This window comes from Entelurus aequoreus, linkage group LG02 (genome assembly GCF_033978785.1).
Source record: "Entelurus aequoreus isolate RoL-2023_Sb linkage group LG02, RoL_Eaeq_v1.1, whole genome shotgun sequence".
Lineage (NCBI taxonomy): Eukaryota > Metazoa > Chordata > Actinopteri > Syngnathiformes > Syngnathidae > Entelurus > Entelurus aequoreus.
Genome location: NC_084732.1, coordinates 38727034 through 38740644, shown reverse-complemented (window position 1 = coordinate 38740644; position 13611 = coordinate 38727034). Strand labels below are relative to the sequence as shown.

At 40.5% G+C, this 13611-nt stretch overlaps 1 protein-coding gene across 2 annotated transcripts in view; it reads right to left on the bottom strand.

The window, feature by feature from the left end:
* The window catches only part of rps6ka2 (ribosomal protein S6 kinase, polypeptide 2), a 74053-nt gene extending 62062 nt beyond the window's left edge, over window positions 1-11991 (bottom strand). Inside the window, exon 1 of one of the 2 annotated variants that reach the window (XR_009821813.1) lies at window positions 11598-11841. Coding sequence is in view for 1 of the 2 variants with exons in the window: in XM_062026347.1 (XP_061882331.1) it covers window positions 11598-11702 (105 nt within the window). In the remaining variant the exon portion in view is untranslated. Of the gene's footprint in view, window positions 1-11597 lie in introns of both variants that reach the window. The other variant, XM_062026347.1, reaches the window with a different exon arrangement.
* Between the last annotated feature and the right edge of the window lie 1620 nt (window positions 11992-13611).

The window sequence follows — 13611 nt, the reverse complement described above, 5'->3', positions numbered from 1 at the left end:
GGGTTCGATCCTGGGCTCGGGATCTTTCTGTGTGGAGTTTGCAGGTTCTCCCCGTGACTGTGTGGGTTCCCTCCGGGTACTCCTGCTTCCTCCCACCTCCAAAGCGTGCACCTGGGGATAGGTTGATTGCAACACTAAATTGGCCCGAGTGTGTGAATGTGTGTGTGAATGCTGTCTGTCTATCTGTGTTGGCCCTGCGATGAGGTGGTGACTTGTCCAGGGTGTATCCCGCCTCCCGCCCGGATGCAGCTGGAATAGGCTCCAGCGACACCAATAGGGACAAGTGGTAGAAAATGGGTGGATGGATAGAAATTTTGCAGTTTATGAAACACAAACCCCTGATTAGTATAATTTGTTGACAATATAGAGATGTGGTGTTTGTGAACGAGTCAGGTCTTTTGAATGGCTGTTTTAAGTGAACAATGAAAAACTATCCGCATTTGCGAGCCACCACCTCCAAAGACATGCACCTGGGGATAGGTTGATTGGCAACTAAATTGGTGAATGTGAGTGTGAATTTTGTCTGTCTATCTGTGTTGGCCCTGCAATGAGATGGCGACTTGTCCAGGGTGTACCCCGCCTTCCGCCCGATTGTAGCTGAGATAGGCTCCGGCGCCCCCCGCAACCCCGAAGGGAATAAGCGGTAGAAAATGGATGGATGGATGGATTTGCGAGCCATTTTGTATTTTAAAAAATGCCTATTGACTCAACTGGAAAATTAGTTAATTTCAAAGCAAGCAAAGTTGCTTTTGAATTCAGTTTTTCTGGTTTACTTGTACAAACACCAGGTATGAGCAATAACATTTAGCATTTTCATAGTTATCTTTTAAAAAAAGTATTTTTCTAAAAAGTCTGTCGGTTTTCCTTTTAACTTGAATGAATGTTGCTATATAATACTTTTTATTAGTGATGTCAAAAAAAATTTTTATCAGATAAATCACACTTTTAAATTTAGATTAATCATGATTAACCACAGATTATTACTCACTTCTATAGTTTACATTAACATAAAAAAATCACATCAACTGGTATTGTCAGAATGTCATACAGGAAAATTTTTAAAATGTGTTACTTAAATGCACTACATTTATTTACTCAAAACTTGGTAACAGTTTAATGTAAAGTCCCGTCTTTGCAGTGAAATTTATTGGCCGGATTCTCCTCACTCATCTTTGCACTGACGTATGCATTGATCTGATCACTGACCGTAAACATCCACGGTTAAGGTAAAGGAGCATGTACAGTCAAAATATATTGTGTGATTAATTTGCTTTAATGAAATATGTTTTCACTTAAAGGCCTACTGAAACCCACTACTACAGACCACGCAGTCTGATAGTTTATATATCAATGATGAAATCTTAACATTGGAACACATGCCAATATGGTCGGGTTAGCTTATAAAGTGCAATTTTAAATTTCCCGCTAAACTTCCGGTTGAAAACGCCTTTGGATGATGACGTATGCGCGTGACGTAGCCAGTGAAACAGAAGTATCGGTACCCCATTGAATCCAATACAAAATAGCTCTGTTTTCATCTCATAATTCCACAGTATTCTGGACATCTGCTTTGGTGAATCTTTTGCAATTTGTTTAATGAACAATGAAGAATGCAAAGAAGAAAGTTTTAGGTGGGATCGGTGTATTAGCGGCTGGCTCCAGCAACACAACCAGGAAGACTTTGACTCGGATAGCAGACGCGCTAGCCGTCGCTAGCCACCGACCGCATGGATGATCGTGGTGAAGTCCTTCTTTCTTCCGTCGATCGCTGGAACGCAGGTGAGCACGGGTGTTGATGAGCAGATGAGGGCTGGCTGGCGTAGGTGGAGCGCTAATGTTTTTATCATAGCTCTGTGAGGTCCCGTTATACAAAGTGCGCTTCAATGGCGTCGTTAGAAACCGCATTTTTAAGCTTCGCCAAGCTGGTGTAGTAGAATTTCTGACCTTTGACCTATATTGCATGTCTGTCAAGAATGTACGCTCATTTAATTTCTCTTCTATTCTGTGCCAGTGGGACAAAAGTGAATATTAAGTCGTGCCAACCTGTCTACAGAATGTGTTGACTGTCTAAAGGATTCGAGTTGTTATGGAACAGATAGGGAAAACAAAAAGACATTGACGCACTAGATAAAAAACAATGACGCACAAGAGACATATAAAAAATGGCAGAAGACCGGAACTCGACAGTGATTTTGGCTTGTGTGTGTCTTGTTTACTCCGGAGTAACATGTGGTCTGTCTGCACGGCTAACTTAATTCAACCTGCACTTCTGATAATGGGTAAATAAATTTGTTGTACTAAACTACTTTTGTTGCCTGTTTAAGCTTCGGACAATCCACTACACTGGAAAGCATTAACCGTGTATTTACATGTTCATGGTTTAATAGTATTGTTGATTTTCTGTCTATCCTTCCAGTCAGGGGTTTATGTATATTGTTTCTATCTGCATTTGAGCCTGATGCTTTTACGTTAGCTCCCTAGCTAAGTTAGATTCAATGGCGTCGTTAGCAACCGCATTTTTAAGCTTCGCCAAGCTGGAAAGCATTAAAGGCCTACTGAAACCCACTACTACCGACCACGCAGTCTGATAGTTTATATATCAATGATGAAATCTTAACATTGAAACACGTGCCAATACGGCCGGGTTAACTTATAAAGTGCAATTTTAAAATTCCCGCCACACTTCCGGTTGAAAAACTCCTCTGGATATGATTTATGCGCGTGACGTCACAAAATCCACGGAAGTGGTTGGACCCCATCTGACCCGATACAAAAACCTCTTGTTTTCTTCGACAAAATTCCACAGTATTCTGGACATCTGTGTTGGTGAATCTTTTGCAATTGGTTTAATGAAAAATGGAGGCCGCAAAGAAGAACGTTGTAGGTGGGATCGATCGGTGTATTAGCGGCTAAGTACAATACTTACAGCAACACAACAAGGACTACTTACTACGCCTAGCCGATGCTTGCTGCCAAACCCACGGATGAAGTCCCTCGTCGCGCCGTCGATCGCTGGAACGCAGGTGAGCACGGCTGTTGATGGGAAGATGAGGGCTGGCTGGCGTAGGTGGAGCGCTAATGTTTTTATCATAGTTCTGTGAGGTCCGGTTGCTAAGTTGCTAAATTAGCCTTAGCGTCGTTAGCAACAGCATTGTTAAGCCTTACCAGGCTGAGAATTTTTAACCGTGTAGTTACATGTACATGGTTTAATAGTATTGTTGATCTTCTGTCTATCCTTCCAGTCAGGGGTTTATTTCTTTTGTTTCTATCTTCATTTGAGAACGATGCTATCACGTTAGCTCAGTAGCTAAGTGTGTCACCGATGTATTGTCGTGGAGATAAAAGTCACTTTAAATGTCCATTTCGCGTGCTCGACTCTCATTTTCAAGAGGATATAGTATCCGAGGTGGTTTAAAATACAAATCCGTGATCCACAATAAAAAAAGGAGAGAGTGTGGAATCCAATGAGCCAGCTTGTACCTAAGTTACGGTCAGAGCGAAAAAAGATACGTCCATCACTGCCTCTCTAGTCCTTCACTGTAACGTTCCTCATCTACGAATCTTTCATCCTCGCTCAAATTAATGGGGTAATCGTCGCTTTGTCGCTCCGAATCTCTCTCGCTCCATTGTAAACAAAGGAAAATTGTGAGGAATATTACCTCCTGTGGCGTCACGCTACTACCGGTACAGGCAAGGCTTTTTTTATCAGCGAGCAAAAGTTGCGAACTTTATCGTCGATTTTCTCTACTAAATCCTTTCAGCAAAAATATAGCAATATCGCGAAATGATCAAGTATGACACATAGAATGGATCTGCTATTCCCGTTTAAATAAAAAAACTTCATTTCAGTAGGCCTTTAACCGTGTATTTATATGTTCATGGTTTAATAGTATTGTTGATTTTCTGTCTATCCTTCCAGTCAGGGGTTTATGTATTTTGTTTCTATCTGCATTTGAGCCCGATGCTATCACGTTAGCTCCCTAGCTAAGTTAGCTTCAATGGCGTCGTTAGCAACAGCATTGTTAAGCTTCGCCAGGCTGGAAAGCATTAACCGTGTATTTACATGTCCATGGTTTAATAGTATTGTTGATCTTCTGTCTATCCTTCCAGTCAGGGATTTATTTATTTTGTTTCTATATGCATTTAAGCATGATGCTATCACGTTAGCTATGTAGCTAAAGTGTTTCGTTGATGTATTGTCGTGGAGATAAAAGTCACTGTGAATGTCCATTTCGCGTTCTTGACTCTCATTTTCAAGAGGATATAGTATCCGAGGTGGTTTAAAATACAAATCCGTGATCCACAATAGAAAAAGGAGAGAGTGTGGAATCCAATGAGCCAGCTTGTACCTAAGTTACGGTCAGTGCGAAAAAAGATATGTCTTGCACTGCATTCTAGTCCGTCACTCTAACGTTCCTCATCCACAAATCTTTCATCCTCGCTCAAATTACTGGGGTAATCGTCGTTTTCTCGGTCCGAATCGCTCTAGCTGCATTGAAAACAATAGGAAAATATGAGGAGGTGATCAACTGACTACGTCACGCTACTTCCGGTAGGGGCAAGGCTTTTTTTTAATCAGAGACCAAAAGTTGAGAACTTTATCGTCGTTGTTCTATACTAAATCCTTTCAGCAAAAATATGGCAATATCGCAAAATGATCAAGTATGACACATATAATGGATCTGCTATCCCCGTTTAAATTAAAAAAAATCATTTCAGTAGGCCTTTAAGTCGTTATTTTTGACAGCCCTCCAATTTTTTTCTCAAATTTGAATTTTCTCTTGCTTGTCTCTTCTCCACTCTAGCACTTTGAGATTCCAGAAATATAAAGTGAAAATTGTTATTATTATTTTATCCTAGTTTTTATTTATTTATATTCTTTGTATTTGTCCGAAAAGTATTTTAGATGAGGAAAATTTAAATACTGATCTAAATGTCAATGAACGAGGGATGGGATATTTGCACCATTTTATTAAAACATAAGCCAAATTAAATCAGTATCAATATTAAAGAATAATATAGAATAAAAAAGAAAAGAAAGAATAAAACAACCTGCTCAGTGGCCTTGTGGTTAGAGTGTCCGCCCTGAGATCGGTAGGTCGTGAGTTCAAACCAAAGACTAAAAATATGGGACCAATTACCTCCCTGCATGGCACTCAGCATCAAGGGTTGGAATTGGGGGTTAAATCACCAAATGATTCCCGAGCGCGGCCACCGCTGCTGTTCACTGCTCCCCTCACCTCCCAGGGGGTGGAACAAGGGGATGGGCCAAATGCAGAGGGTAATTTCACCCCACCTAGTGTTTGTGTCACGGCGCGGGCTCGAACCCGCCTTTCATCGGCAGCTAGTGCTGCCAGCACCTCTGTTGGCAGCACACCAGGACACGCCCCTGCTTGCGCTGGGCATCAGCGCACCTGGGACTAATCAAGATGAGCAGCATAAAGACCAGCGGACCCATTGAGCCTACGCCGGAACATACTTTCTCTTTGCAGTGAGCATCCCGTCTCTGGCTTCCCCTCCCGCATACTTGCTCTCTCCCTGTTACTTCTTTGTCCCATGTCTCATGTCCTTTTTGTTCTCCACAGCGTCCTTCCTGTTCCCCGTGATCGACTTGTGTATCTCGACTTCCCTCTGGATTCTGGACAGCCTCCCTCGATCCTCAACCCCTGCTTGGACACGGACCTTGTTGCTTCTCTCCAGCCCGCGACCACTTGCCTGCCCACGGACTACCTCTTTGCCTCGCCCCTCTGGACTGACGAAGGATTCATCCAACACGCACTTACAACAACCCCTGGTAACATTTACATTATTAATTTTACACGTTGTCAGGCACTACACACTTAGAGTAGCATACACCTCCCACACACTCATCAAAGGTTTAAATAAACCTGTTAACCTGATCATCCATGTGGTGTCGTCTCCTTCCCCCGCCGTACGTAACAGTGTGTGTATGCTTATCAGTGGTACTTTAACACAGTGTTTTTCAACCACTGTGCCGCAGCACACTAGTGTATCGTGAGATATTGTCTAGTGTGTCCTGGGAGATTATGTAATTTCACCTAAATGGGTTAAAAAATGTTTTGCAAACCAGTAATTATAATCCGCAAATGTGCCATTGTTGAGTGTCTGTGCTGTCTAGAGCTCGGCAGAGTAACCGTGTAATACTCTTCCATATCAGTAGGTGGCAGCAGGTAGCTAATTGCTTTGTAGATGTCGGGAACATGGTTTGTCGTGATCACAGTATGCGGGAGGCAGTGTGTAGGTAAAAAAGTATCTAACACTTAAACCAAAAATAAACAAAAGGCGAGTGCCGCAAAGAAAAGGCATTGAAGCAAAACGAAACTAAACTGAACTGGCTGCAAAGTAAACAAAAACAGAATGCTGGACGACAGCAAAGACTTACAACGTGTGGCGCAGACGGCGTCCACAAAGTACATCCATACATGACATGACAATCAACAATGTCCCCACAAAGAAGGATTGTGTCCGCAGAACTTAAATAGTCTTGATTGCGAAAACAAAGCAGGTGCGGGGAATAGCATTCAAGGAAGACATGAAACGTCTACAGGAAAATACCAACAAAAGAGGAAAAGCCACCAAATAAGGAGCGCAAGACAAGAACTAAAACACTACACACAGGAAAACACCAAAAAACTCAAAATAAGTAAGTTACGGCGTGATGTGACAGGTCGTGACAGTACACCTACTTTGAGACACGAGCTATAGCAGCGTTTCTCAAAGTGTGGGGCGCGCCCCACTGGTGGGGAATAGAGACATGACAGGTGGGGCGCGAGGAACGGGAGGAAATTTCACTTTGATTTTTAAAATTTTTTTATTATTATATTCTTTGATTTTTTTTTTTATACTATGCTTTCATTTTCTATACACACTGTAAATCACTTTGTGATTCTGTCTGTGAAATCCGCTATATAGATAAATGTAAATTACTTATTTTTCCTGTAGGCTTTACATTTCTAGGTAGGAGCGAAACTTTACTGACATAGCAACAGTAACTAATGAGGGCGGGGCTAAGCGGAAGCTTTGTGAATGGCGAGTCACTGTGCGAGGATTTGCTGTTTTGCAAATACATAAAAAAATAGAGCCACTGCTGATGAGCTGTTCAAGATAATGGACAGTTTCCTCAAAGAACACGACCTTAAATGGGAAAACTGTGTGGGCTTTTGCTCTGATGGCGCGCATGGCAAAGTCAAGAAACGGGCTGCAGGCTCTAATAAAGAGGGTTGCGCCAAATGCGCATTGGACACAATGTGTCATTCACCGGGAAACACTCGCGTCAAGGCAGCTCAGCCCCGAATTCAATGAGGTTTTAACAGTGGCAGTGTCAAGCCTGCAACCCGATTTGAAAAGCTGTGCAGTGCAAAACAGGCTCATTGCAGCCACTAATGCTGGAGTACTGTAAAACTCATGTTCACTTGCCCTGTCCTCCTTTTTTTTGGCAAAGATTGCAAAGTGGCACTTTTATTTTCATTTATTATTGAACTTGATGCAAGTTATTTGATTTATTATTGAACTTGATGCAAGTTATAACACTTTTATTTGATTTATTATTGAACTTGATGCAAGTTATAACACTTTTTTTGATTTATTATTGAACTTGATGCAAGTTATAACACTTTTGTTTTATTTATTATTGAACTTGATACAAGTTATAACACTTTTGTTTTATTTATTATTGATTAAAAAAAACTTGATGCAAGTTATTTGATTTATTATTGAACTTGATGCAAGTTATAACACTTTTATTTGATTTATTATTGAACTTGATGCAAGTTATAAAACTTTTTTTGATTTATTATTGAAGTTGATGCAAGTTATAACACTTTTTTGATTTATTATTGAACTTGATGCAAGTTATAACACTTTTGTTTTATTTATTATTGAATTGATGCAAGTTATTTTATTTGATATTGAACTTGATGCAAGTTATACCACAGCTGCACAGTTATTTTATTTATTATTGAACTTGATTTTATTTTATGTTATTGAGTTTGAATGTATAAAACTTGATGTTACTTGATGTTCGATAAATTTGAAAATGTTAAGCTTGGCATTAGCGTTCTGTTGGGTCGATGGGGGCAGGTGGGGCTTGAAAACTCCCCCTTGTCCAAAGTGGGGGATGACAAAAAAAGTTTGAGAACCACTGAGCTTTAGTGATGTATGGTTGGTTATGGTTTGAATTTGTATCCAAAAATTGCGAGAACATCTTTTTATTGTCAATATCGGCTACTGAGTTTCATTTTTTTATATTTTCTGCTGGTGGTGTGACTCAGAATGTTTTCAATGAAAAAAATGTGCCTTGGCTCAGAAAAGGTTGAAAAAAAACACTGCTTTAACGTAACTTTTTTTAACTTTAATTGCCAGAGGAGAATGTATGGTGGGATATGCAAGTTTGAATGTTTCTGATCCAAATCGTATCTTGTAACTGCTACCAGTGATTGTTTCCATGATTAAAACAATAAAAAATAGTTAGTACTTCCATCCATCCATTTTCTATCGTTTGTCCCTTTTTGGGGTCGCGGGGGGTGCTGGAGCCTATCTCAGCTGTCCAGGTACACCCTGGAAAAGTCGCCACCTCATCGCAGATAGTTAGTACTTATACAAATAAAAAAATAAAATATCATTAACAATGAGCAAGTATTTTGAACGGCACTTTGAACTGAACGGTCCTCAGGATCTGGCTCCTTTCAAGTTGTATAGTCAATAAAATGTGTTTAATCAAATTAAACAAATAAATAAACCGAAACAAATTCATGTACAAAATAACAAAAAAAATAACAAAATAGTAAAATTTTCTTTAAATCCTCGAATGATTACAAAGTTTAAAGTCCTATGAGAGTATGGAGAGGAGAAACTAAACAAGCAAATTCAATAAACCTAACTAAATTGAAACCATCCATCAATCCATTTTCGACTGCTTGTCCCTTTCGGGGTCGCGGGGCGTGCTGACAGAGACAGAGACAGAAAATACTCAGAATACCAAAAGTGTAAAACTGAAGTAGATAAACAACCCAATAATAACCTCAAATCACTCCTTTCAACTCTCAAAAAACAATTCAATAAATTAAGAAATAAGAAAACCAACCTGATTAAATCCTTTAAAAAAATTACATTAGCGACAAAATAGAAGAAAACACAAATAAGCCACGTGAGTTCTGGAAAATCCTCAACAACCAGCTTCCCGGTTGCAGCCAGAAACTTAAAACCAGACTCACCAACATCAGCATCAAGGAGGGTGACTCCCTCATTACAGACAAAATGGAGGTAGCAAGCAGACTTAACACCTTTTTCACCAGCATAGCCGCAACTTTTGTCAACAAGCTGTCCCACCACTCTGGTCGCTTTGGTGTAGAACACATTAAAGCCTTCTACAGAAAGCTTGGAGAATCCAACAACGATTTCAAATTAGAAATGGTCTCAGCTGATGAGGTGCTTAAAAAATTGAGCGCGCTCCACCCAAAAAAGGCCACCGGCCTTGACAATATCCCCTCCAGATTTCTCAGGGACTCTGCCTCCACCATTGCCCCAATCATCACGCACATAATAAACCTCTCAATTTCACAAGGCCAAGTACCAAAAGATTTTAAGATAGCAAGAGTAACTCCCCTCTTTAAAAAAGGAAGCAAATTGGAACCTGGCAACTACCGACCTGTCTCTATTCTCAGTTCCATTTCGAAAGTAATGGAAAATATAGTTTATGAACAGGTCGATGGTTACCTTGCCACCAATAAACTCATGTACAAATTCCAATCCGGCTTCAGAACAAACCACTCCACTGACACATGCCTTCTCTATCTGACCGACCACATCAAACATGAGGTGGACGCGGGCAAATACTGCGGCATGGTCATGCTGGACCTTCAGAAGGCCTTTGACACCGTTAACCACGCTATACTGTTGGATAAGCTCAGAGCAATCGGATTTGACAAAACCTCATCGAGCTGGATGCAATCTTACTTGGAGGGGAGGGAGCAGGTGGTAGAGGTGAACGTCACCGTGCCCCCCCCCTCTCAGTAAGCTGTGGAGTCCCCCAAGGCAGTATATTAGGGCCTTTACTGTTCCTAATATACATAAACGACTTGTCATCGGCATGCGACTGTGAATTGTTCTTGTTTGCGGATGACTCGGCCCTGCTGGTATCGGACAAGGACAAGTCACAGGTGGAGAAAATCGTCAGTGCTAAACTCTGTAGAATTTGCACCTGGCTCGCTGACAAGAAGCTATCCATACACTTGGGTAAAACGGAATCCATCCTGTTTGGGTCCCACATCAACCTTAAGAAAGTCAATGACTTTACTATAAAAGTGGGTGACATTGTTATCACCAGGAAGGATGAGGTCACCTACCTAGGTTCCATTCTAGAGGCTAATCTTTCCTGTGATAAAATGGCAACCAAGGTAATCAAAAAGGTCAACCAACGAACAAGATTTCTCTATAGAATCTCCTCTCTGGTCAACAAAAGCACCATGAGGATTCTGGCGGGAACTCTCGTTCAACCCTTTTTCGATTACGCATGCACCTCCTGGTACCCTAGCACCTCCAAAACCCTCAAATCTAAACTCCAAACATCTCAGAACAAGCTAGTCAGGTTACTTCTAGACCTCCACCCCAGATCCCACCTCACTCCTACCCACTTCTCCACAGTGGGTTGGCTCAGGGTGGAGGACAGAGTAAAACAACTTGCACTGAGCCTAGTCTATAAAATACGCTACACCTCCCTGATACCGAAGTACATGTCAAACTACTACCTTAACGTAAATGACCGCCATAACCACAACACCAGGGGGAGCTCCACTAACCACGTTAAACCCAGATTCCGAACTAACAAAGGTCTTAACCCATTTTCTTTCTATGCCACATCAATGTGGAATGCGCTCCCAACAGGTGTAAAAGAAAGGGCATCTCTATCCTCCTTCAAAACCGCAATAAAAGTACACTCCCAGGCAACTTCAACCCTAAACTAACACCCTCCCCGGATTGTTAATAATCAAATGTTTTTCTTGTGCTTTCTGATATCTCTCTCTCTATGTCCACTACTTGCTGTACATATCCTACCAAGTCAGTCCTACACTGTTTCAATGTCCATTTCTCTGATGATGCAATTGTTGATGCTGATTGTTGATGACAGAAGTGTTGATACCAACCTAACCCTCCCCCCCCTTCCATATCCCACACCCCGGATTGTAAATAATGTAAATAATTTAATGTATATACTCTGATGATTATCTTGTGTGATGACTGTATTATGATGTTAGTATATATTTGATAGTATATCTGTATCATGAATCAATTTAAGTGGACCCCGACTTAAACAAGTTGAGAAACGTATTCGGGTGTTACCATTTAGTGGTCAATTGTACGGAATATGTACTTCACTGTGCAACCTACTAATAAAAGTTGCAATCAATCAATCAATCAATCAATCTGAAGCCTATCTCAGCTGCAATGCGTTCATTATCAGAATGCAAAGCACTGCATGACATGATATCATATAGTGCAACAAATATTAATGAATGAGTGAATGTGTACATTAAATATTATGGGATGCATTTTACAGAGGTCCATCAAATTTGACCCACCTCAAGCTGGCAGAATCCCGTCGTGTTCTTGTTCCTGGCGGCCTTGTTCTTCAGGTATATGGAGAACCATCTCCGCACTGTGAATTTTCGCGTGCTGGTATCCATGGCAACGATCAGTCCTGCGCATCTATCCCGTTCGTGAAGGACATCTCGTGGAAGTAAACGCGCGCGGACGAGCGGATAACGTGTTCGCCTCTCTAATTGCACTGCGGCTCCTCCGCGCGTCCCGCGTGGACGCGCTCGGCGTGATGCTTTAATTTGGCCATCGTTTAACTCCTCGGCTCGTTTCCTCTCCGCAGAGCTGCAAATCCCAGTATTGTCTCGCGTGTGTGTGCGTGTGCGTGTGCGTGTGAGTGTGTGGGTGTGTGTGTGTGTGTGTGTGTGCTGCAGGAAGAAGAGGTGGCCAGTTTAAATCTGGTGTGCTGAATCAGGCAAAGGGTGCTGACTGCACACAGTCTGTGTGTGTGTGTGTGTGTGCGTGCGTGTGTGTGCGTGTGCGCGCGCGCGCGTGTGTGTGTGTGTGTGTGTGTGTGTGCGTGCGTGTGTGTGTGCGTGTTGGCCAAAATTAATTTAAAAAAATAAAATAAATTTGTATATAGAGACATACTGTAATAACTTGAAGTAGATAATGAAGATTAAAAACCAATTACAAACAAAAAAAAAATTGAAAAAAGCCCCCCCAAAAAACTAAAAGCTTACCGTTTTTATACTTGCATAGTATGTATATATTATTAATGTTGAAGGTAAGAAATACAAGAATGTGTGTTTGTTTGTGGGTGTGTGTGTGTGTGTGTGTGTGTGTGTGTGTTCTTGTATTTAACCTTCTTGGGACGTCAACAAGGAAAAGTGCCTTCCATATGAGGACCGGTGAACATGTTAGGACAGGGATGTCCAAAGTGTGGCCCGGGGGCCCATTTGCGGCCCACAGGTCATTTTTTAATGGCCCCACGGCCCATTTTAAAATATGATTAAAAAAATTAAAAACATAAAAAGTGGTATGAAACACCAAACAGGTTAAATGTAACAAGAAAATGTTGCAATGTTTACTCTAATAACACAAAGCTGCCATGCAGGCTGTTTCTTTCTTTAAAAAATAATAATGAATCAAAATCAATGTTATGAATTATTGACCTATCCAAGGCTCCAATTACATCACATTAAATATTGCACTTTGAGATATTTTTTTGGGAAAATGTTGTATATTTTGTTTTTGCCATATAAAAAATGTAGCTTTTTTTTTTTTTTTTTTTTAAAGAAGGGCCTAAAACGAACAAACAAAAAAGATAAACAACAATACAACGTATAATTGACGGATAGATCTGAAGTTGATCTCGAGATTATTGTGTTAAAAGTAAACAGTAAAAAAAGTGTATAATTTATTTTTTAACACTTTAATGAGTAGGACTCTTTTGGTTCCCCAATAATTTTTGTGTGATTTGTTTTTAAGTGTCATTGCTCAAAAAATAATAATGAATTAAAATCAATGGTGTTATGAGTTATTGACCTTTTTAAGGCTCCAATTATTATATAATCTGAAATATTCCTCTTAAAAAGTTTATTGGGTGAAAATATTGCATATTTTGTGTTTTTTTCAGAAAAAAAACAGGGTTTTCTTTGACAAAAAGAGCATACGACTTAAATCTTTAAAAACGTTATATTGACAGATAGACCTAATGTTGATCTAGAGATAATAATACTGAATAATGACACATTTTAAATATTTTTTGGACCAAAACCCTTTGGGGTCCCTGGGATCAAGCCTGAGTGGAGGCCTTAATGTATATTTTTTATACATATATTGTATTGGTTTTTAAAATTAAAAAAATATCAAAATGGCCCCCGCTTGCTTTGATTTTTCAGTGTGCGGCCGGCCCTCAGTGGAAAAAGTTTGGACACCCCTGTGTTACGACATAAATCATGGTCCCAATACGGAAAAACCAATGCATCTAATAGAGAATGTCTCATTTGCACCCCTGGTGGTGAAATCTATCAAAATTAGGGTGGTCCCAAAAAG